The 24,333-nt window shown below is 44.7% G+C and overlaps 1 protein-coding gene across 5 annotated transcripts in view; it reads left to right on the top strand.

The window, feature by feature from the left end:
* The window catches only part of MAPK9 (mitogen-activated protein kinase 9), a 38,200-nt gene extending 14,079 nt beyond the window's left edge, over nt 1-24,121 (top strand). The window contains exons 3-11 of one of the 5 annotated variants that reach the window (XM_077746234.1): nt 159-217; nt 2,629-2,767; nt 12,844-13,009; nt 14,279-14,350; nt 17,481-17,663; nt 18,803-18,927; nt 19,991-20,054; nt 21,098-21,169; nt 22,876-24,121. In XM_077746234.1, the coding sequence (XP_077602360.1) occupies nt 159-217; nt 2,629-2,767; nt 12,844-13,009; nt 14,279-14,350; nt 17,481-17,663; nt 18,803-18,927; nt 19,991-20,054; nt 21,098-21,169; nt 22,876-23,018 (1,023 nt within the window). In that variant the 3' untranslated portion in view covers nt 23,019-24,121. Of the gene's footprint in view, nt 1-158; nt 218-2,628; nt 2,768-12,843; nt 13,010-13,919; nt 13,992-14,278; nt 14,351-15,411; nt 15,473-17,480; nt 17,664-18,802; nt 18,928-19,990; nt 20,055-21,097; nt 21,170-22,870 lie in introns of those variants that run through there. The other 4 variants (XM_077746235.1, XM_077746236.1, XM_077746239.1 and 1 more) reach the window with 4 other exon arrangements.
* The last annotated feature ends 212 nt before the right edge of the window (nt 24,122-24,333 follow it).

Raw genomic sequence — 24,333 nt, 5'->3', positions numbered from 1 at the left:
CATGTAATAGGATGTTTTGGTAAAGCTAATAACAATAATAAATACTGAGTTTTGCTGTGATTTGTTTTTCAGTTTTAATACATTTTAACGTTAAGCTTGATTTTTGTAATTAAGTGGAGTTATGACATGCTGAGGTAAAATAAATTTTCTCTTTTCAGATAATTAGTTTGTTAAATGTGTTTACACCACAGAAGACTCTAGAAGAATTTCAAGATGTGTAAGTTTAATTTTTACTCAGTAACACACTGTGTATCAGAGACTGAAAACTTAGAAAAGTAAATAACTGCTTGTTTTACTTAGGAAATGTAGGTAGCTGTATATATTATTATTTATTTACTTATGAGAGAGCGAGAGCAAGCAAGCGTGCGTGTGTGAGAAGCGGGGCTTCAGAGAGAGAGGGAGAGAGAGAATCCACAGCAGGCTCTGCGCTGCCAGCATGGAGCCAAATGCCAGTCTCGATCAAGATCGTGATCTGAGCCGAAATCCAGAGCTGGACACTTAACCAACTGAGCCACCCAGGCGCCCCAAGTAGCAATATATTTTTAATGATATCTTAGCCACTTTTTTCTGTGGAAGAGAACTGTTAAGAAAGATAGATAATAATATTCAGTATTTGTGCCTAGATATCCCCATAGCAGGTAAAATATGACTGAAAATAATTCTTCAGAGGCAGTGAGCGTTACTGCTGCCAGTTCACTTTGCTGAAATATAAAATGTTTTTTTCCATTCCCCCGAAACCCAAGATTGTAGGGTTTGAGTGTTTATAATTATTATTTGAAGTGATTATGTCATTAAATCTTATATGTTTCCACAATCTGAAATAGAATTATCTTACTAACAATAAAATATTAATTTATCATATTGAAATATAATCCCGATTCATCCTAAATTTACTGGTGTATTCATTCAAAAAATATTTGATTGCCATTTGTGTGCTAGGCAGTCTTGGGCCTGGCATATTTTAATCATCCAAAACAGGCAAAAATCCCTTTTATTATTAAAAATTGCAGGTCAGGGGCACCTGGGTGTCTCAATTTCTTAAGCATCTGACTCTTGATTAATCTCCCCTCAGGTCTTGATCAGGGTCATCAGTTCAAGCCCCATATTAGGCTCGTGCTGGTCTTGGAGCCTACTTAAAAAAAAGTAGGATTGCAGTGTGGAGGACTGCAGTGTGAGGATAGTGGTGTGAGGACTATAGTCTGAGGACTGTAGCTTAAGGACTGTGGTATGAGGACTGTAGTGTGAGGACTGCAATTGAGGACTACAATGTGAGGACTGGTGTGGGACTGCGGTGTGAGGACTGCGGTGTGAGGACTATAGTGGGCGTACTACAATGTGAGGACTGTGGTGTGTGGACTGGCATGAGGACTGTGGTGTGAGGAATGTGGTGTGAGGACTATAGCGTGCGGACTGTAGCTTGAGGACTGGTGTGGAGGACTGTAGTGGGAGTCCTCACTACAGTGTGAGGACTGCAGTGTGGAGGACTGGTGTGAGAACGGTGGTGTGAGGACTGTAGTGTGAGTACTGCAATGTGGGAACTACAATATGAGGACTGCAGTGTGAGGACTATAGTATGAGGACTGTGGTGTGGAGGACTCCACTGTGGAGGACTGCAGTGTGAGGGTAGGGGAGCTGAGAGCGGCACCTGGCGCTGGCCCGAGCCCCTTGTATGCTGAAGGTGCTCCCAGCTGAGGTGAGGTGGACTTCAGGCTGAGCAGACGAGAGGGTGAGGTAGAAGCCGGGCTCAGTGTTGGACATGGGCCTCAAGACGTCTCTTGGATGCTCATGTTGGCCTGGGAAGTGGGTGTTCAGAAAAGGGGCCTGGGTGGAGGACAGCAACATGAGAGCTGACAGTCTGTGGATCGTATTTAAAGCATTGAGACCAGAGACCAGAGTAGATGACCAAGATGTGATAGAGAAGAGGAGAAGGCCAAGGACCAAAGGTTGGTACCCCCAACAGTAAGAAGTTGGGGAAAGGGACAGGGCACGATCAGCCAGTGACATTTGACAGTATGGCAGTAAGTCATCGAGGGCCTTGAGGAGGACAGTGCCCGCAGAGCGGTGTGGCACAACTCTACCAAAATGGGAGTAAGTGAAAACAGGAGAAGAATTGGAGATGCCAGGTATAGAGACCTCTTCGGGGAATTGCTTGCAAAGAGAGTGAGAATATGGCTCCACATGGCTCCACAGCTGGTAGGAGAAGAAGGTCAGAAGTTTTCTTAAGATGAGGTGAGTTATAGCATGGTCTCTCTCCTGGTAAGTATGATCCAGTAGCAAATAAATAAGTAAATAAATATTTAGGAGAATTTGAATTTTGAGATTCAATTTACTATGATATGAAATTGTTTTGTCTTTAACTTGAAATACATCAAATTGGTAGTTTTTTCCTAAGCTTCTACTAAGTTCCATTTTATGTTTACTTCTTTACAGGATACCTTATAAATGTTTGGAGAAAGCAAATTATCTTTTTTTTCTTTTCTTTCTTTCTTTTTTCTTTTTTTTTTTTTACTTTAGCCAGTGCAGTAATGAGGTAGTAAGTTATTACTGTTTCCTATAAATAGAGTTTAGTAACCATGAAGGAATTTGGGGTGATTTTTATGTGTACATGGCTGATCTTTTTTTCCTCAGGTATTTGGTCATGGAATTAATGGATGCTAACTTATGTCAGGTTATTCATATGGAGTTGGACCATGAAAGAATGTCCTACCTTCTCTACCAGATGCTCTGTGGTATTAAACATCTGCATTCGGCTGGTATCATTCATAGAGTAAGTAGTGATGCCATGTCAGTTTGGTTTTTAAAATCATGATCATTTTGTTACCATAATTCTCCAGGTACAAAAGAAGTTAATATTTTTTTAAAAAATTTTAAGAGAGAGAGAGACAGAGCGCAAGTGGGGTAGGGGCAGAGAGAGGGAAACACAGAATCTGAAGCAGGCTTCAGGCTCTGAGCTCCCAGCACAGAGCCCTTCACAGGGCTCGATCCCACTAATTGTGAGATCACGACCTGAGCTGAAGTTGGATGTTTACCCGACTGAGCCACCCAGGTACCCCAATTTTTAAAAAAGTCAGTGTTGAGAATCCAAAGAAACCATGGGATTGTGTAGAATTTCCAAATATTGTTGAGAGTAGAAGACATTTTCGTGAAGTGCCTGGTTTGCCCAAGCCTGCCTGAGTCACCTTGGATGCAGGCTTGGCTGCTCCATTTGATGCTGGGGAAAAAAAAAAATTAACATTTAATTTTGAAGTAACTTAAAAATTACAAGAACAGGACAGAAAACTCCCAAAATTATCCCAAACTATTTACCCAGACTCATCTATTCTTAATATATTCACCATATTTGAAATTGTATTTTTAATGAGCCAGGAACTTAGGTTTGGAGTTGGGAAAGGTTAGAGGCTAAGTAGTAAATGATACTGTTGCTTGAGAAATCTTACATAAATTATAGGCCAAATATCCATTTCTTATGTTGTAAAATTTTGCCACTCTGTCACCTCAGCCCCACTGTTGGGAACTTTGGGAATGGCCTTGGGTGTGCCTCTTGACACACCCAAATCCGGATTTGAATGACAGCTGCCTGTACTATCAGAAAGTAACATTTAAAAACCGGTGAGATACAGTGTAATTTTCTAAGCTGGTTTTAGGGGCTCTTGGTTATTTTTTGCCTTGTAGCACTGTGTAAACAGAATATCATGACAGAATTTTCTTTTAACAACTAAAATGTTGAGTGAGGCTACAGGCAGAGATCATATCATTTTGTTGGAAACGTTCTTAGCATTCCCTAAATTATTACTATACTAATTCTGTTGACAGACTGTCGGTAGATATTCTGTTCCAACATCAAGAAGTTGTAATTTCTCTGAACGAAAATCTGTGTGGGGAGAAAGATAGTGAGACAGGAACAATGAGGCCTATTCACACAGAAAAGAATAGAGAGATTTTCAATGGTGCAGAGTAGATCAGTTAGGTGCCAGGAAATGTTGGCTGCAGTTGCACAGCCCACCCACCCGGAGAGGACCAAGCCACCCTCCCCTGTCCTGAGCCTCAGGTCTGTGACCCCAAAGCCAGCAAGCCAGCAGCACACCTGGTCCTCCCTGGGCCTGTGTGGCGCGCCACACACTGAGAAGTCCTGGCTGCGTGCTGTTGCTTAAAATATGGCCTTTGCTGCCACCAAGTGTTCAGTTAAAATAATACACATTTGGTTTAAAAATAGCATTTTTCCTCTTTTTTAAGTTTTTACTTAAACTCCGGTTAGTTGACATGTAATGTAATATGAGCTTCAGGTATACAACATAATGATTCAGCACTTCCGTACATCCCCCGTGCCCATTACAACGTATGCCCTCCTTACTCCCCATCAACCTATGTAACCCAACCCCCCTCACCTCCCCTCTGGTGACCCTAGTTTGTTCTCTAGAGTTAAGAGTCTGCTTCTTTGCTTACTTCTCTCTCCGTTTTTTCCCCTTTGCTTGTTTTTTTGTTTGTTTATTTTTGTTTCTTAAATTCCACATATGGGTAAAATCATATGGCATTTGTCTTTGACTGCCTTCTTTCACTTAGCATAATAAGTAATACTAATTTTTTTTAATTAAAAATAAAGATTTCACAACATACCATTATATTTATCTTCCTAAAATTTTCATAAGCCTTTATATAAATTAAGACACTCATGAACACATTTTGTGTTAAATTCACCCTTCATTTAAAAAAAAATTTTTTTTAATGTTTTATTTATTTTTGAGAGAGAGACAGCATGAGCAGGGGAGGATCAGAGAGAGAGAGAGAGAGAGAGAGAGAACACACACAGAATCCGAAGCAGGCTCCAGGCTCTGAGCTGTCAGCCCAGAGCCCAACATGGGGCTTGAACCCACAAACCATGAGATCATGACCTGAGCTAAAGTCGGGCACTTAACCAACTGAGCCACCCAGGCACCCCTAAATTCACCCTTTAGAATAAATGTCCGGCCTTATTATTACTAGGCCTCATTATGTTCAGCCTTATCAGTTTTGTAAAGGGAAACAACTTGCCTCACTTGTTTCTCCCTTCCTGGACCAGGAGATTCATGGGGAAGCAATACCCTCCCATGCCTGGGGACCTTTCCAGGGCTGAGGCACACTCACGCCCATGTTACAGAATGTTGGGTACCTGAAGGTTGGTCCCGCCCCTGCTGACCACAGTGTCAAGGAGAGTCCAAAGAGGTGTCTGCCTTGCCCAGCACAATGTTTAGAAACCTGAGAACACCTGAGCAAATGATTCCATGGACCACTGCTCCACCCTGCCCACCACCCCACGGGCCTTGCCACTCCTGTCTTATATCTGTTCACACATTTGTGCGCCTGCCAGGCTTTGTGTTTCCTCGTGAAAAGTACTGCATGTCCGTGTGGGAAAGAGGGAGAAAGCAAAGAGCGAGAGCCCCCTGTTGGGACCCCCTCCAGGACCCAAGAGGTGAACTGCAAGAGCCCTTTAGTGGGTTACTGGTTGTCCATGAGCCTCTCCAGTCCTTTCTTCTATACACAGACCCATACACAAGATACACACTTCCGGTTTGGCTTATTAAAGTGTTTTCATACTACACATAAAACTTAATTATTTGAAAAATAAAACACCCACGATCCCACCACTTTTTAGAATCACTTCTAAGATTCAAAACTTAGAAGAGGTAGGAGGTCCCCAGCTCTCCGTTGCTGCCTAGAGGTGGCCAGTGATGGCAGTTAAGTGTGCTTCCTTCCTAACTTTACAGTGACACCCCCTTCTTCTTTATGCTGATGGCAACACATCCGCATGGACTTATGTCCTTTTGACTTTATATTTTTTAGACAGGAGATCATCTTGAATGTAATTGTTCTACAACTTGCTGAGCAAGTTGGTTGATTTGTTCTTTATTTTAATTAAGGATTAAATAGTTCTACAAATATTTATTTAAAAAAAAGAGTCCCCACCCCCTCCTTGTCACTTCTCACTCCCCAGAAGCAAACCCTGTTCTCTTAGCAGTCATGTTGGTGTTTCTCTCTGTATCTTGAAATAATAGTAGATCTCTGTGCATTGGCCTCTTTTCAGTTGGGGACATAAGGTACCGATTTCGCTCCGTTTTGCCCACCCATACCCGCCCCCTGACACCTTTCCTGCTCTCCCAGGTATTTACAGTGTCGTCAGATTTGGGCCGGTATTGATAATGGATTTTACATCATGGTGACCCCCTCCATGCTCTCTGCTGCACAGCCTCCTATTTATACCATGATCGTATTCAACGTTTTGTCCCTGGAATTCGCAGCACTTGTCTTTTGTTTACATTTCAGTTTTCGTTGTTTTGTTTTTCAGGGAGGGGGTGGTTTCTGTTGCCTGCTCACTATGTTAAGGCTAAGCCTTCTGTGGGGCACCTAGGTTCTCCCTGTTCAGCCAGGTGAAGTGCTGTGGCGTCGCCTGCGAGATCTCGCTCTTGGAGCCTCAGCGCTGCTCCCAGCTGGGCGGCTGCCCCCAGACCTGACGCAGAGGGACTGTCCAGGCCCCGGCCCCAGCATTTTCCTGGCGGTCCCCTTCACCTTTTCCTGGTGTTGGACCCCCTGCTTCCGGACCCCTGCCCCATCTTTCTTGGATTACTCCCTTGTTTCGGTGGAACACATCCCCCAGTAGCTTCCCCAGAAGTGGTGCATGCGAGATAAGTTTTCTGAGGCCTCCGATGCCTGAAACTCTTTACTCTGCCCTGTCACATGCGTCAGAGTTGGGTGGACATAGAACTCTTTGTTACACATCAGTTGCACTCCAGGTTGTAAATGCAGCACCCCGTTTATAGTGTGGTGGGGTTTGGCTTTTGAGCTTTCCAATACCATTCTTCTTGCATTCTACTTCTATTCTTCTATTTCTAATACCATTCTTACTTCCTTTGCAAGTACCCTGTTGGGTTTTATCTCTGGAGTCTTCTAAAACTGTTCCTTTATTTCTTGCATTCTGAAATGTTATGATGATATGCCTTGATGTGGAAAATTTTTAACTGTGGTGGGCACTTGGTGGCCCCTTCAGTCTGGAAGGCCATGCCATAGAGCTGGGAGAAATGGGGTGGGGCTGGGTTCTCACGAGGCGGGGTGCAGGCCTCCATCACAGAGCCCTGTCTTCAGGCTGCACTCCTCACCCATGCCCTCCCTGCGCCGCATACAGGCACATCTGTTGGATTATGCCTGAGGCCCAACTCTGGAAACTTGATTTCAGTTTTTCTCGATTATGGGCCAGTAGGAGTGAAGAAGGAGCCCAGGCTTCTCTTCTGGGGGAAGCTGGAGGGATCTGGGAGGCCTACCTTTACCTTTACACAGATCTTCCCAAAAGCTCCCTTGGTGGCCATCCCTGCTGCACCCTCCCTTCTGGAGTACCTGTCGTTCACTTCCTGAGCAGCTCCTGGCCATGTGGTCTCCGGTGCCTTGCTTGGGCCACACTTGCTGAGGTTGGAATGTGCTGTACTCAGCCACGTCATTTCCTGCCTCTCTGCTGCGCTTTGTCCCCATAGAGTGTGGGTTTTCACAGACAGCACTGGCGTGCCAGGATGGCCTTCGTTGGACCTGCAGGATGCGTACCGGGAGAAGGCCTGTGAGGAGGAGCTGGGGAGCAGGCTGGAGCGGGTGGAGAGGCGAGCAGGAGGCAGCACGGGTCTGACCCCTCAGAGGGGTTGAGGGCAGAGCCGCAGGACAGCCCTCAGAAAGCTTCACCTGCCCTGGAGTCCATGAGCCGCCTGCCGGGAAGTCTGGTGTCTCACAGGAACGGGCTCCTGCCCCACACAGTCCCTGACCACGAGCCACACAGGTCAGGAGAAGCTCCCCATGCTCCCCATGGGCCTCTCTTCTTGAGGGGAAACTGAGGAGAGGTAGGCTCCTGGGACAAACGATAACTCCTGTCATTGCAGCTGCTCTCTGGGCCCCAACAGATGCTCATTCTCTCCCTTCTCCATTCTCCATACCCTCAGCCACCACCTTGACAGGTCTCTATGGCTTGCCTGCATGTGACCCAAACCTTCAAATCTGAGGAGTCTGACTCTGGTGGCTCACAATGGGCCACTGGATCCATGGACCCACCGGCAGTCACCTCCCCTGCCATGCGAGGGTATGATTGGAACGGATACACTTGGCAGCTGGAGTGACCCCTGCATTGGTTCCTTGGCCTGCGAGGTTAAGAAGTATCACGATGGGGAAGGGCAAGTGGAAATGTGAGACCGTGCCCTCAAGATGAGTCAAAAGCATTATTGATCTGGGGGAGCCAGGAGGGTTAGAGGAGATTACTGCCACCATCGCAACCTAAGGAACGCAGGGACAGTGGTCGCTGTCACACCTCAGTTTGACTCACTAGTCCAGCTGAAGAAAGTAGGTGGTCCTAGAGAGCGTAGACCTCTGTGGCATAGCCAACTTGGAGTCCTGGTTACAGCTGCGAGGCGTGACATGGAGGAGTTGCTGGAATGGATTAATGAGGCCCCAGGGATGGCGTGAAGCCATTGATTGCACAAATGCATTCTTTTCTTCTATACGGATTGGGAAAGAGAATCATAACGGAGCTGGAAGAGATCTGGGCCAGTCTCCATGTATTGCCTAGCCTCCCAACCCCTTCTAAGTGGGTCTTTGAGTTGCAGGGTCCACGCAGACCTTGTGTCTGGAAGTCCTCCAGATAAGTGCTTAGCCTCCTGTCCCCAAGGTTCAGTCACCCAGGCAAGTGGCTGTAGGTACTTGTGGGGAAGAACTGGGGAAATCAAGGCAGTGGACGCTTGGCCCCAGCTGCAGGGTCCTCCTTCCTAGGACACCTCTTCAGTCAGTGGGCTCTGATCTGAGAACTGACCAGGCCTGGTGGTGCTTTATGGGGTGACGCCTTCGGCCTCCTGCTCTCTGCTTTGTGCACTCTTGTTGGTCGTCCCAGGGACACCGCGCTCTGTTAGCCATCCCCACAGTCTGTGGGTCAAGCCCCAAGTTCAGGTGTCCTTTGTATTTTAACGTGTGTTTCTTATTTTCCTTGTTTGGGGTGGTTTTCAAGATTTTAAAGGGCAGAACTGTCTTGACTCTGCTGCCTTGAAGCTCTAAGTCCGGTTGGTTTTGGGAAGCTGCCACTGGTTTTGTGTGGAGGCAGATGAGAGGGCAGCACGGAAGTGGAGAGCCCCCTGCTGGTAGGCATCCAGAGGCTGGCCACCTCTCCCGAAACCTGCCAGGACCATTGCCCACACCTGACAGCCTGATTTGCATTTTATTATCATTGTGTTCCAGCAGGTAGCAGTAAAGTATGTTCCAACCGAATCAGTAGAAGCCGAGAATTCTCTGACAGGTGGAAGTGGCTGGAGATGGGGCATGTTTTCTCTTTCTTTTTTTCAAATTTAAATTCAGGTTGGTTAACATACAGTGTGGTCTTGGCTTCAGGAGCAGAACCCAGTGATTCCTCTCTTACATACGACACCCAGTGCTCATCCCGAAAAAGTGCCCTCCTCCATGCCCCTCACCTGTTTAACCCATCCCCCACCCACTGCTCCTCCAACAACCCTCAGTTCTCTGCATTTAAGAGTCTCTTACGGTTTGTCTCCCTCTCTGTTTTCATCTTATATTTCCTTCCCTTCCCCTATGTTNCCCATTTAGCCCCTCCCCCCCCCCCCTCCAGCAATCCTCAGTTGTTCTCTGCATTTGAGAGTCTGTTACGGTTTGTCTCCCTCTCTGTTTTTATCTTATTTTTCCTTCCCTTCCTCTATGTTCATCTGTTGAGTTTCTAAAATTCCACATATGAGTGAAATCATATATCTTTCCCTGGCTAACTTATTCTGCTTACTATAATGCCCTCCAGTTCCATCCACATTGTTGCAAATGGCAAGGTTTCATTTTTTTCATCACTGACTGGTATTCCATTGTACATACACACCACATATTCTTTATCCATTCATCAGTCGATGGGCATTTAGGCTTTTTCCATAATTTGGTTATTGTTGATAGCACTGCTATAAACATTGGGGTTCATGTGCCCCTACGAATCAGCATTTTTGTATCCTTTGGATAAATACCTACTAGTGCAGTTGCTGGGTTGTAGGGTAGCTATTTTTTATTTTTTGAGGAACCTCCACATTGTTTTCCAAAGTGGCGGCACCAGTTTGCATTCCCACAGCAGTGCAAAAGTGTTCCTTTTCTCCACATCTTCACTAACATCTGTTGTGTTCTGAGTTGTTCATTTTAGCCACTCTGACCACTGTGAGGTGGTATCTTATTGTTGTTTTAATTTGTATTTCCCTGATGATAAATGATGCTGAGCATCTTTTCATGTGTCGGCCATCTGGATGTCTCCTTTGGAGTATCTGTTCATGTCTTCTGCCCATTTATTCACTGGAATGTTTTTTGGGTGTTGAGTTCAGGCATGTTTTCTAACTTGCTCTGCAGTTCATTGAGTTGGCTGGTGGCTCGGCTGTAGTAACCCTTATCCCTGTGGCTATGCTTTAGCTCAAAGGCCAGGGTAGATTGCAGGAGCTGATGGGTGGCAAAGTGTAGCATTAAAAATTTTTCAAAACTCAGCCTCCTAAAAAGAAAGCGCCTATTGACGTCTCCACCAACAGTGTAAGGAAGGTTCTGTGTCCGCTTCTGCTGCCAGTCCTGGATGTAGTCATTCTTTTCCTCATTGCCACAGGAGAGACCAAAAATAGCTCCTTGTCATTTGGAAATTAAAAAAATTTTTTTTTATTGAAGTTGAGCATTATTCATGAAGTTGAGCATTATTGCGTTTGTTAGCAATTTGTATTCTTGCCAGTCTTTGGTTTTAAAAAAAGAAACTAGAAACAGATTAGTTCAGCCCCCGCAGAACTGTGGGTGCAGGGTGGCAGGGCTGCCCCAGGTCTTCCCCACATCAGGACTCACGGAGAAGGTGGTCACTCGGTGTTCTGGGGCCAGCGAGGGGCCAGAGTGTCTGGGTGGGAATTGGTGGGAATTTTCACTGCAGTTTTCAAACAATAGATATTTAAACTGAACCCATAAAGTTTAGAAGGAGAACATTTAAGAGTAACGGAACATAATTTCAGCTGATGTAATTTTAAGTGGTTTCCTGGTTATCCTGTGAACGCATTGCAGCCATCACTGTCTTGAGGCATACCTGCGTATACTCATCTGTGACACATCACTAGGAAAGCCTCAGTCAGGTACTGCACCTGAAACCTCACGCCTGACACCCTCCCAGGTCCTCCTGTGTGGCGTGACTTGGGAAAATAATAGATGGGGATACTGTAGAAGGCACAGTTTCTAGAGTAAGTTTGCAGGCAGAAATTGGATTCCTGAGGAAGGGTCTGGAGTCGGGGGTGGGAGATGGGGTCACCACGAACAAAGGCTTGGGGTTGTGGGGGAAGAAACTGCAGAAATTGTGTTCATGTGTTCAGGGCATGGGGTATAGGCGAGTGTGACGTGTGCATGCACACAGCAAGCATTTTCCAAATGTCTGCTATGTCGGCCAGGGTCCTGCGTCTCCTGTCACAGAACTGGCCCTGGCAGGGGAAGGTGAAGGTGCCTCAAGGGTAGGGTGGGCTTTCTTTCCTGAGAGGAGGAAGTGATTGTGGAATACTTTCTCTGAAAGAAAAGCCATTTGAAGGTTGCAGAGTCAGAGAATTCTAGCCCCGTCCTGTGCAGCATGGCTGCCACTAGCCATTGTTGTGCGCTCGGAATGTGGCTATTATTGTAAATACACAGTAGATGTGAAAGATAGTACCAAAAAAAAGAATGTAAAATATGTCATTAGTAATTTGTATATGTTACTTTCATTTTAAAATGGTAACACTGTGGGGGCATCTGGGTGGCTCAGTTGGTTGAGCATCTGACTCTTGGCTTAGGTCATGATCTCACAGTTTATGAGCTCCACGTCGGGCTCCATGCTGAGTGTGGAGCCTGCTTGAGATTCTCTCTCCCTCTGCCCCTCTCCCCTGCTAACGCTATCTCTCTTTCTCTCTAAAATAAAACAAAAACAAAACAAAAATAAAATAATAATAGTATGGATATATTGGGTTAAATAAGATAGAGTATTAAAATTCATTCTACCCATTTGTATTCATTCTTCCTGAGTTGGCTATTCACAAGTGTAAGTTCCATACATGGCTTACGTTATATTTCCTTGGGCAGCAGGATGAGTAGTAAGAAGGATGGGAGGAGTGATGGGTGGTCTCTGAGGAAGCTCTGAGGAGATTATTTAAACAAAGGGATGTCATGAAGCTTCCCATATGGGCCTGAGGGCACCCATCCAACTCCTTTAGGCTGATCTATATTCGTTTCAACTTAAGAGAGTAGGATTTCCACGGACGAATGGATCAAGAAGATGTGGTTTATCTATACCATGGAATACTACATGGCAATGAGAAACAATGAAATCTGGCCACGTGTAGCGACATGTATGGACCTTGAGGGTGTTATGCTGAGCGAAATAAGTCAGGCAGGGAAGGACAGATATCATGTTTGCACGTATAGGAGGATTAGGAGGAACTTAACGGAGGACCATGGGGGAGAAGAAGGGCGGAAATGGTGGGGGAAAGGGAGATGGCCAAACCATGAGAGACTCTTGAATGCTGAGAACAAACTGAGGACTGATGGGTGTCGGAGGAAGGGGGGAGATGGGCATGGAGGAGGGCACTTGTGGGGATGAGCACTGGGTGTTATATGGAAACCAACTTGACACTAAACTATTTGTAAAAAAAAAAAAAAAAAAAAGAGAGAGAGAGAGAGTGGGATTTCCCAAAATCCCAGTGTTCAGTTGTCACTTGCCCCACCTTCCCCCAGGACTCCAGTACGCCAGCAATCCCCAGCCTCACAAATCCCTGCCAGGACAGTGTTGTCCACTCTGGTTCCTCGTGTTCATTTAAACCATTTCTGCCGTAGGACTTGAAACCTAGCAACATCGTAGTAAAATCAGACTGCACGCTTAAGATCCTTGACTTCGGCCTGGCCCGGACAGCATGCACCAACTTCATGATGACGCCATACGTGGTGACGCGCTATTACCGGGCGCCCGAAGTCATCCTGGGCATGGGCTACAAAGAGAATGGTGAGTGCGGGCGGCACATGACTGCTGGTCACCACCAGCCTTGTCCCGTGAACCAGAGGAGGCACAATGTGGGGACTGCATTATGTGCAGGTCATCCCGGCCCAAAATAAGTAATCTCCCATCTCTACTGGCAGAAATCCCCCACTGTTACAAATTCCCTTTCGAAGTGATTATCTGTGAACATCTATCAAAGTATGACATATTTATTATAGAGTAGTATGCAAACCTGTAGCAGCAGCGGTACCCAAGACCTCCCCGGCCCACCTCCGGGTCTCAACCCCCAAAGGAAGCCCCATCCTCATTTCCAGCACCACAGCTTGCTTTTACTTACTGGTGAACTTGGTATAAATGGATAATACATGTTCTCTTCTGTGTAAAATTGCTTTTTAACATCAAAACTTAACCTACTCTAGCAATGTCAGAGCTCTTTGTAACTTAGCCCTTGACAGATTTGTTGAAAGCACTCAATCACATTTCCTTGCTAAGAGTCCGAAAGTTTGCACAAGCCATCGGGGAGTGAGCTGTGCTTCAAGTTTTAGATGCTCTGTAAGCAGTGCTCCCACTCTGATTGATGAGGGACACAGCGCTGTGGCGCCCTGCTGGCTCCTCTCGCCCCACCCCCACCCTCACTAAATAGCCCGGCTGAGGCCTGGGGTTCAGCTGGGTCCCACTGAAGAGGGGGAAAGGCCGGAGGTAGGGACACCTCTGGCAGGTCCTCACCTCGACCCAGAGGAGCAAGCTGCCCCTGTGAGGTCCTGACCCCGCAGTTTAGCGAGGACCATTCAGGGGGTGTCATGTCCATATGTTACAAAAGCTCCTGTTGATAAACTGGGTCTGCCTCTGTCGGGAGGGGGTTTGAGAAAGAAGCGTGGGGGTCTCTGGCTGGTTTTAACCACCTGGTGTTTGGTAGTGGACATCTGGTCTGTCGGGTGCATCATGGCAGAAATGGTCCTCCATAAAGTCCTGTTCCCAGGAAGAGACTGTATCCTTCACAGGGAGNGCTGTGCGGGGACACCCGCCGCCTCTTTCTGGGGTTTTGTTTGCTTCTCAAGCTGGAAAGCACAGCAATCTGTGGCTCTCAAGCCCAGGTTGCCGCAGACTGAAAGCCAGAGGAGAGGCCAGCAATCATTTGCACTGTGTAACAAGCTCACCCTTAGCAGCAATTTATTTTTCCATATTTGTGTGTTTGGTACACTGTTAGAATTCCTTTTCCTCACCTTTGTTTTGTTCATGGCACTTCATAATTTTGTCATTTCATTTTATTTTCAGTTGATATCTGGTCAGTGGGGTGCATCATGGGAGAGCTGGTGAAAGGTTGTGTGATATTCCAAGGCACTGATCGTATCCTTCCCGGGACCTTCCCGGCCATGCTTTCCATAAATGCCAAAGGCGGCAGGAGCTCAAAAGGAAAATGTTACAATTCTAGACTGTGTTCTAAGGGGGTCTTTACTGTGTTTGTTAGTGTCACAAACCAAACGGTTCAACTTTACGTTTTCTTTTTCACTTGACTACCTTGTAATAGTTTTATTGAGGCTTAGAGTTCAGTTAAACTGATTATATTAGTTATTAATTTTATCAAAAATAGCTTAGAAATTTATTTACCCTTTGACAGATGTATTCTGATATTTAAGTGAAAATACCATTTATTTAGTTTATCAGTTAATTTAATAAGGAAAGTTGTGATCTCAATTTAATAGGCCAGCACCCTTGTGTCGTTTAATTAGCATACCATTTTGTTAGTTATCTGTATGGATTAAAATATTTTCCCCCCAAAGTAAGAACTGAAGCACACTACGTAAAACTGAAATAAAAAGAGGGTAAAAGGAAAAGTTTGTGAGGAACAGTATATGTTAATTTTCTTGCCCGTTACTCTGCTGACATTTTGTAGAAATTTTTAAAAGATCCATCTAGAAGGTTCTTTTGTGAAACACCTGGAGAAGTCTTAAATATAGAATGCAAAAGATTAACTTATACTGTGGTTAGCAAATCGTATTAATGACATCAAGCATAAAAGAGAAGAGACAATGTAAGAGTTATAACAGCTTTTTTTCCTCATATTCCTCCATCTTCAATATTTTTTACTCTAACATGGTTCTTCACATATTCCCTTTTTCATTTGTGTTCTAACCACTTACGATTTTCGTTAGTCTTTGAATTCATTTTTTTCGTTATGAAAGCTTAAAAGTGGTCTCTGTCCATTGACAGATTGATGGTTAATTTTAAAGGAAATCGAGCTGTGTAGTCAGTGTCTTGTATGTGTTTTATTAAAGTTGCTTTCGTTTTTTATAATTTTATAAGGGTGATTTTTCTTGTGACATAAATTCTTTACAGCACAAACATGGAATGAAAAGATTTTGTTCCTGTCATTTTATTTGCCTTCCTTGACATTTTTCACATCACAGATTTTATGTGGAGTTAAATACAGCATTTTACTTTGTTCTAATAAATTTTCCAGCAGTTTTCCATAGCCTTTCCTTTGATTTGCTTGTTCCAAACTGTAAATAAGGAGGACTTTATTCTGAAAAACAGACTCAGTTTAAAAAGGAAAAGTTGATATATTCTAAAGATAAATAATTTAGAAGTATCTACTTAACATTTCGTTTGTCTCAATTCTTACTCATTTTATGCCTTTCCTTTTTTTAATTAACTAAGAAATGTTTTCAGAAAGTATAAAAATGAAAACTGTGGATACTTTTTGGAGCATTATTAAGTAATTTAAAAGTCCTACTTTACATAGTAACATCTTGCAGTGTCAGTAATTAATAGTTTTCTATATAAGGCCACCTAATGTCATTCTCCAAAGTACACACCGAGATTAACATCATTCTCCAAGGACAGCTTTGCCCACCCCTTCAAACATTAGATTAAAAATTGCTAGGATGGAAAAAGATTCTGGAAAGCAGACCAAAGTTCTCTGAGCTTTGCTTTCGGATGCATGATCTGGGATGGAACAGGAGAGCCTGTGCACACAGTAGCCCATGAGAAAGAGAGAGCTTCGGCCAGACCGCCTTCGGTGCATGTGATGGCTGTGCTCCCTGGATGAGTCAGGGCCTCTCTGAGCCTTGGTTCCTCTTGGCTATAATGAGAGGCCCGCACAGCATAAGGCACAGAGCACACGCACACACCTGGAGGGTCAGCCAGGCTTGCTGGGATGGCCTTTTCCTTTCCTGCCACCCTTTAGTCTACAAAAACGACCCTTATATCATGAACACACTAGACACACATTGAGCACCCACTGTTTCTAGGCTCCTGTCCAACTCACACTGGGGACGCTTGTTCTAGATGCTGAGCTAGGGCCAGACTGTCAGGGGCCGTAGCAGCAGCAGGGAGACGAGGGGCTGTTCCAGTTGTTTGGTGGGAAAGCCTTGCACGCCACACCATTCTGCCTCAGCACCTGTAGGAGCCAAGGAGTGAGGGAAGAGAATACACTGGTGACTCAGTGGCCAGGACTCCTCTCCCAAGCAGGGCTGCAGACGGCCAACATTCTGGAACAATGGAGTTGTCGTCTTAGTTCTTCCTGAGAGCGTGTTCTGCCACCTGGATTCTTTCATCATGATGTAATTGCATCTTCCTGAGACGAACCTCGATTAGATTTTTCTAAAAATTTTTAAAAACTACTTTTTAAACATTGCTGCTTACATGATTTTTTTTTCTGGCCCACATTCTCTTGCATAATTGTTTACAGTTTCAGAATCCCTCACCAGCTCATTATTCCAAGCCCCCTGTAAAACAGGCAAAGCTGGTGTTTTCTGCATTTTACAAAGAAGGGAGTTGAGACCCAAGGAAGACTGACTGCTCCGCACCTGATGCGTGTCTAGTGCACAGTGGAGTCTAGAACCCGGGTCATATGCTTTGAAAGGAAATAAAATGCGCTCCAGAGTACTGCAGTGATGCGCATGGTCAGTGCCAAGTAAAACTGAGTGACCTCCCAAAGCTGTCAGTCTAAGCTGGGTTACAGGAAGGCATGTTGTCCCGTGAGAGAGGACGGGGTGTGGGCTCAGAAAGCCCTGGCTCACGGGCCACACCCCACTGTAGACGGAGGACTCTGATCTGTCTGCTTTAGGGAGCTTTCAAATCTAAGTAGCCTTGATGTGAAAATTTATTTCGGTCTGCCTGAATAATATTTATCTAATTCCATCCTTAATCACTTCTGTCATAAGGATTCGTCAGTTACAAGATTAACTGTATTTTGATCTAAAAGGGGAAGGCATACATTCCTCAGTGTGTTGGTTTAACAAACTATGATCAGAGTTTATAAAGGAGCAGAGTTTTTAAAAGTAGTGTCAACTTTGGAGACCCAAACCACCATGTGAATATTATTTCAGAATACCTCGGCTGCCCCAGTGGGACAGCCTAGTTAATTACCTGTCAAGAGGTAGAAATAGGATCTAAGTGTTTCTTTGAATGATGCTACTCCATGTAATGTGACTGAAAGCCCCTTCAGTTGTATTTTCCTCAAGAGACTCCTTAGATATTGATCAGTGGAATAAAGTCATTGAGCAGCTAGGAACGCCGTCTGCAGATTTTATGAAGAAACTTCAGCCAACCGTGAGGAATTATGTAGAAAACAGACCAAAGTACCCCGGAATCAAGTTTGAAGAACTCTTCCCAGATTGGATATTCCCATCAGAATCTGAACGAGACAAAATAAAAAGTAAGACGCTATTTCTTCCCCCCCACCCCCACCATATCCATTTTCACAATCCGGGGACCACTTTCATCTTTTTGGGTTTGCATTCTGACACCTATGAACATTAGGAGAAAAAAGAGTTGAAACCCTCAGATAAAGTTATTTATAGGCTAGAATAAAGGCTTGGTGGAGGGAAGGCTTAAAAGACCTAAAAGTTCTGTCTCACTAAAATGGCCTCACCGAAGTCTTTGGTCCAAATAAAAAGGTTCACGTCAGTCTGAAAGACTCTGATGTTAATTACAGCAATTGGAATTAACAGTTTTCAGGTGTAAGGAATAAGAAACACTTGAATTAAGATTCTAGCCCAACTAAAGAGTTAGAAACCGTATTACAGTTCAATTTAAAAATCTCCTCCTCACTTCCTCCTGTGCCTGCCTCTAAAAATGTGATTTAAGGAAAAGAATAGATTTCTCTCCACATCAGGGCAAACTGGCTCAGTCAGAAAAACCCCTTGTCTCCTTTGCCCATCCATGTGAGCTTTAATTGCAGAAACCTGGGTGAGCCTTCTATTTGACTGAGTTCTTGAGCTTGTTGGGTTTATTCCCAACAACGATCTCTAGATTTTTTTTTTTTAAGTGTCTGTTGCCAACATTCTATACAGGTCGGCATAGCAGAGGTATCCTTGAAGTGTTCCCTAGTGTGCAAACATGAGATTATTTGTATGGTTGAAAAGGTCTGCTCTAATTTCATTTTGATGGGACATCAAGGGGGAAAAAAGCCTGCCCATGTTTCATGCCTGCACTTCAGGCAGTGCTGCCCTTCGCTCTGATCCTGGGCCTTCCCTGGCGGGACCTCCCCCCACCCCCGCCAGACACCCCACAGCCTCTGGTTGGCCTGTGTCCACCTGCTACCCTTTCCCCAGGCCCTGCCACCCCTCCTCTCCTCCCAGATCCACAGGCAAGAAATAACATTTGAAAACCTAATTTGTAGTGAAAGTGGTTGCTTGGCTTATTCTTAAAGAAAAAGGCTCGATTAGTCAGGAACCGATTACAAATTGCTCAAAGATGATACATCTTTGTTCTCTCTGTACTGTCATGTTTTCTTTAGACGATTTCCTGTGTATGAACATTAGTTTATTAATCTAATGTTTGTTTCCACCCCAGCAAGTCAAGCCAGAGACTTGTTATCGAACATGTTAGTGATAGACCCCGACAAGCGCATCTCTGTGGACGAGGCTCTGCATCACCCTTACATCACTGTTTGGTATGACCCTGCTGAAGCAGAAGCGGTAAGCACCCGTTTTCAAAAGGCTTGTGTGTAAAGGCAGGGCCAAGCATCTCCTCTCCTTTAGTCCAGAGTGGCCACATCAGGATAGCAAGTTCTAGATTTCACAGGACTCCAGAATACAAAGCGGCCTACGGTTGTCTGGGACCTGGGTCCCTTTTGGGAGACTTGCTGCAGGGACTGCAACTGGGTGTAGCTTAGGAGCGAACATGCTTCTGCGGTGGTGACACTGTTCCTTTATGCAGATGCTCGTGTGTGATCATAATAATATCACCATTTGCTCAGCTTCCGTTGTGTGCCTGCCAGCACTGTGCCGTGTGCGCCTTGCTCAGAACACCTTCTAAAGGCCACCCCGTCAGAGAGGCTAAAAAACTCACTGAAAAATCACAGGTTTACTTATCCTTCCCTGAGGTGCCTGCCGGGGAAGCCCCACTTCCGGGTTTGGCGCCCAGGTGCATTTTTCCATAGCTGCTGGCATGGGTGAGCTCTGGCTACGAGCGAAGTAACCACATAGCGGCAGGGTCACTTGCTGCCATCACAGAGCACATTTTTATGAGTTGGCCTATGGATTTAACCACCATGTTAAACACTGTTTTGTGTGAAAGGAATCCCAGTTATAAACATGTGATCTTGTTAAGCAGGTTTTTGGAACAGCTCAGTGTGAGGTGGGGATTGGGTTTGGGGGCTCCACCATGAAGCACAATGAACCTGAGCTCTGTTCCAAACCTTCCAGATTTCTTAGCCCACCCCTTGTCTGGGGCGGGTCTCCAGAAAGCAGCCTGTGATTGCCGCTTTTATGGTTCCATTTGGGCAAATGTCATTAGAGTATTTTGAGGTCATGTGATTCTTAAGAGGGCCATAATAGTTGTATGTTTTAGGTTAATTTTTTCCCTATTTATTTTGATTCCGAAACTGATGTAATATCACACTTATGAGGAAATCTGTAAGAAGCCACGTATTGCATGAAAGCCACATGATAAATAGATTAGAATCTTCAGAGTGATTTCATGGTCTTCATGCCTCATTCTTTTTATAACCATTGATTTTAGCTGTGACTTAATTTTCAGCCACCACCTCAGATTTACGATGCCCAATTGGAAGAAAGAGAGCATGCAATCGAGGAGTGGAAAGGTAAGGGCTGCTTTTGCCCCTTACTCATGGCACTTCTTCAAGTCCTGTAAAGTGGTGGGGGGAGGCTTTTCACTCATTGCAGAAGGCTTCCCAGGGCAGGGGCAGAGACCGAGACCCTCTTGGCCCATCTCTTGCTCCTCCCTAGTAGAGAAGGAACTTGGAGATAACAGAATTAGAGAGGCGTGCATACGAACTGCGTACCGTTTGTTTCCAAAGATCGTAAGACTGACCAAACAACCCACAGCAAACTCAGCCAGTAATCAGGAGGTTGAACTAACAATTTTTCATTAAAAAGTAGGATCGAGGGTCATTGAGAAAGAACCTTGGTCAGTGCAGGTCAGAAGTGGCGACGATGGGTCCTGCCCAAGCAGATTATGTCTGCTTTTCCCCGGGCATCCGGGATGCCATGATCTTCGTGAGCACTCAGCAGGGTGACTCACATGGCCACACTCTGTGGCCAGGAGCAGGCTTGTAGGCCTCATGAAGGGCTTGCCATGTGCTCATCCTGGTTCACAAATACCAAAATTGTAGGAGCCCCTAATGCATCTTTAGCAGGTTGTTAGCTTTTCTCCCCAGTGAGGATGGAGCAGACTGAAGTTGAAGCCAAGAAGTGACTAAGGAATTTGGATTAATTTCTGGCCAGTCTGGAGGGGCTTCTGGCCCACATATGGACACTGGTTTCATTTGGAGAATCCCAAATAACGATGGAGAGAAACCTGTGCAAACAGTATGAAAGCGTCCAATACTTTAAAATGCTCTGTGAGAGCCACTATGCTAGTCCCCTGCCCCTCGTAAAACCCCCCCATGTGGATTTGCAGCTGCCTACATTTTTGGCTGCCTTGACAGTTGGGTTGAAAAGATGTAATGGATCAACAAAGTGTGGATGGTGTGGTCTAAGTAGACTATATTATTGAATTAACCATGTATCACAATTAAAAACAAGATACCACAGTGCCCTTGGAGGGGTTTCAGTTGATTTGGAAGCAGGGTTCAGAGATGCAGAGAAACTGACGGAGGCTTTTACCTTGCATTTGTGTTTGAAGAGCTGATTTACAAAGAAGTACTGGACTGGGAAGAAAGAAGCAAGAACGGTGTTGTGAAAGATCAGCCTTCAGGTTAGTGATTGTTTTAATAGTTGATGTTTCCCTTTCACCTGTACAGCTTTTCCAAATGGCAGTGGTGTGTTAAATGCCAGTTTGACTGGCCCTGGGTCTGGAAGCTCCTCGTGTGAGGTTGTCTTCCTGTTTGGGTTTGTCTTGGCAGTGGGAACTCCCATGTTACTGACGGGCCAGGCACCAAGCTAACTGCATTGTAGACAGTCTTGTCTCATGCTTGCAACTGCTGCCATCAGCTCCATTTACAGACGAGGGAGTTGAATTTAAAACGTTTCCAGTGTTTTAATTTAATGAGCGCCTGGGTGGCTCAGTCAGTTAAGCATCCGACTTCGGCTCAGGTCATGATCTCACAGATTATGGGTTCAAGCCCCACGTCAGGCTCTGTGCTGACAGCTCAGAGCCTGGAGCCTGCTTCAGATCCTGTGTCTCCTTCTCTCTGTGCCCCTGCCCTGCTCTTTTGTTCACTCTCTCTCTTTCTCTCAAAAATGACTAAATATTTAAAAAATTTTTTTAAATAAAATGAAACGTTTCTAATGTGCATGACCCTCTTCATACTTGCCCCACGTAATTAAAAAAGAAAATCAGTATAAATAAAATGCAATTTGGTTTTCTTTTGAGAAAAACTGTTCATATGATTCTCCCATATTTCTACGTGGTCTACCTAATGGTAGATTCATTGTATGACTGCTAGAGACATATGTGGTGTTACTTTAGGTCCGTAGGATCCCATTTGCTTCCTAAATGAAATCCTTCAAGTTATCTTTTCTTCCTCACCTCACACACACCCCTCCCCCAAAAGCACATGCACACACACACAGAAGTGCAGATCACACTGCTTACTTTCCCTTGAATTTTATATTCAGCATCACGTATGTGTCAAGCATCTAGAGATTATGTAACTTCTAGTTTAGGCGCTTGTAGTTAACTAAGCACAAATTTCAGACTGCAAGCACTGCCCTCTGAAAGCTTGAATGTTTTATTTTTGCTCAAACCAGACTAAAATATGGATGGTAGGAAATAGGATAGTTTCACATACCTTAAAAAATCACAATGTCATTTTTCTGGCTGTATAAAACAAAATGAACAAGAGGCTACTAAATCTTTTCCTTTTTTGCTCTGCTTTGTTTGTATACAGTCTTTGCTTCTGCTAACAGATGTTTTTATTACAAAAGAATTCTTCAAAGGTTGCTGCTTTTTCCCTCGGACAAGGTGTTGATGGACTCTTGAACCCTATTTGGGTTTCGGCCTTTTTGTGACACTGATAGTCGTAGGATGAGTTCAGCAGTTTTTCTATTAAAATCTTTTTAAAAGCAGATATTAAAAAAATTTTTTTTAATGTTTATTTATTTGTTGGGGGGAGGGCAGACACAGGGAGACAGAATCCGAAGCAGGCTCCAGGCTCTGAGCTGTCAGCACAGAGCCCCACACAGGGCCTGAACTCACAAACTGCTAGATCATGACCTGAGCTGAAGTCAGACAGTTAACTGACTGAGCCGCCCAGGGGCCCCTAAAGCAGCAGGTATTTTTTAAGATGATTATACACATGCGCATATGCGGTGTTTCTCCCCTGGGAAGAAAAGGAGAATGTTACAGGTAGGCCAGGGAACCGCAGAGCATGGAGCTGAGGAGTGGCCTGACCTCTCACTGCCTGAACCTGCAGCAATGTCGTGCCTCAGATTTTATTATATTTGGTTTTCTTAGCACAGATGCACCAGTAAGTAGCAACGCCACGCCTTCCGAGTCGTCCTCCATCAACGACATCTCATCCATGTCCACCGAGCAGACGCTGGCCTCAGACACAGACAGCAGCCTCGATGCCTCGACGGGACCCCTGGAAGGTTGTCGATGATAAGTTCCGAGACGCAAAGCTTGTCATCGGTGAAGGAACTCTCGCTTCCATGGGCCTGAAGTGCTTGGGGGTGGTTGATGGAACCAAATAGAAAAAACTCCATGTTCTGCATGTAAGAAACACGATGCCTTGCCCCTACTCAGTTCTAATAGGAATGCCTGCCTAGATTATAAAACGAAGCAGATCATGTCTGAAGGAAACAAGTACAAGCCACACTCTTAGAGATTATGTTCAAGGTCATTTCAGGTGAGCAATTAGAATAGGTGATTTTTTTTTTTAAGTTGTACGGTTAATAGTGGTGACAATTTCTCATCCTCAGTAACTGTTGGGACTTCTATGCATGTGACCACATGTGCTTGCTCGGACTTGCCATCTAGCACTTTGGAAATCAGTATCTAAATGCCAAATAATCCTCCAAGTAGTGCTGCTTCTAGAATGATCTCTTAATCCTCTGAAGTAATTTGGTGTCTGTCCAGAAAAAATAGATTTGTGTGTATTAATTGGCCACCATCATATTATCATATCTTCTTTTATGGTATGATTTATTCTATCTTTTGTATTTGAGAAGGAATATAATTAAATCTATTTAATAAATATACAACTTTTCTTAAATTTGTCATGTTTTGGGCTGAGAATTATCACTGCTAAAACCAAGACACTTCTAGGGACACTTTGTTTCCTCTAAATTGTCTTAGTCTGGAATGATTGTGCATTCAGCTTTATTGCATGATAAAATTTTAAGTTTTGTGCTGCTTAGGACATATATACCTTTAAAATCCTATCTACCCTTACCCCTCTTTCCTGGTCTTCTGGACTTATTAATTTAAAATGCCGCCTAAAACTTCACCTTCTTTATCAGGCACTTAACACTCCACTTCGATGACCTGATGGCCAACAGATTCTTGAATCCATTAGCGGCAAGGGTAGAATTTTATGAAACGGTCCCTGAAGGCAACCGCAGTCACTTCCTAAGTGCTTGCTTTGCTCGAGACTGCTCAGGGTTCTCCCTTACTTTCCATCCTGCAAGGCGAGATGTACCACCTCCCCAGGCAGCGTTTCTGGTTTCCAATCTAACATCTTTGCATGATTTTCTTTCTTTGCTGAAAGNATACCCCTTCCCTTCCCTCCCCCCCCACCCCCGGGTCTGTTTTAGGAAGCACGGTGACTCGGAAGGCCCGTGTGGTGGTGGTTGTTTCCACATTTCCTTTTCCTGAGGGAAACCCATGAATTTTCTGGGAAAAACTCCTCACGGGGATATGGAGGAAGCACCGTCAAGAGTAGTGATTAACTATTGAGTCTTTTCTGATTTAAAAAT

Source organism: Crocuta crocuta, unplaced genomic scaffold (genome assembly GCF_008692635.1).
Source record: "Crocuta crocuta isolate KB4526 unplaced genomic scaffold, BGI_CrCroc_1.0 scaffold218, whole genome shotgun sequence".
NCBI classification, from domain to species: Eukaryota; Metazoa; Chordata; class Mammalia; order Carnivora; family Hyaenidae; genus Crocuta; species Crocuta crocuta.
Note: the sequence above shows the minus strand (reverse complement) of the source record. Positions and strands in the feature narration are given on the sequence as shown.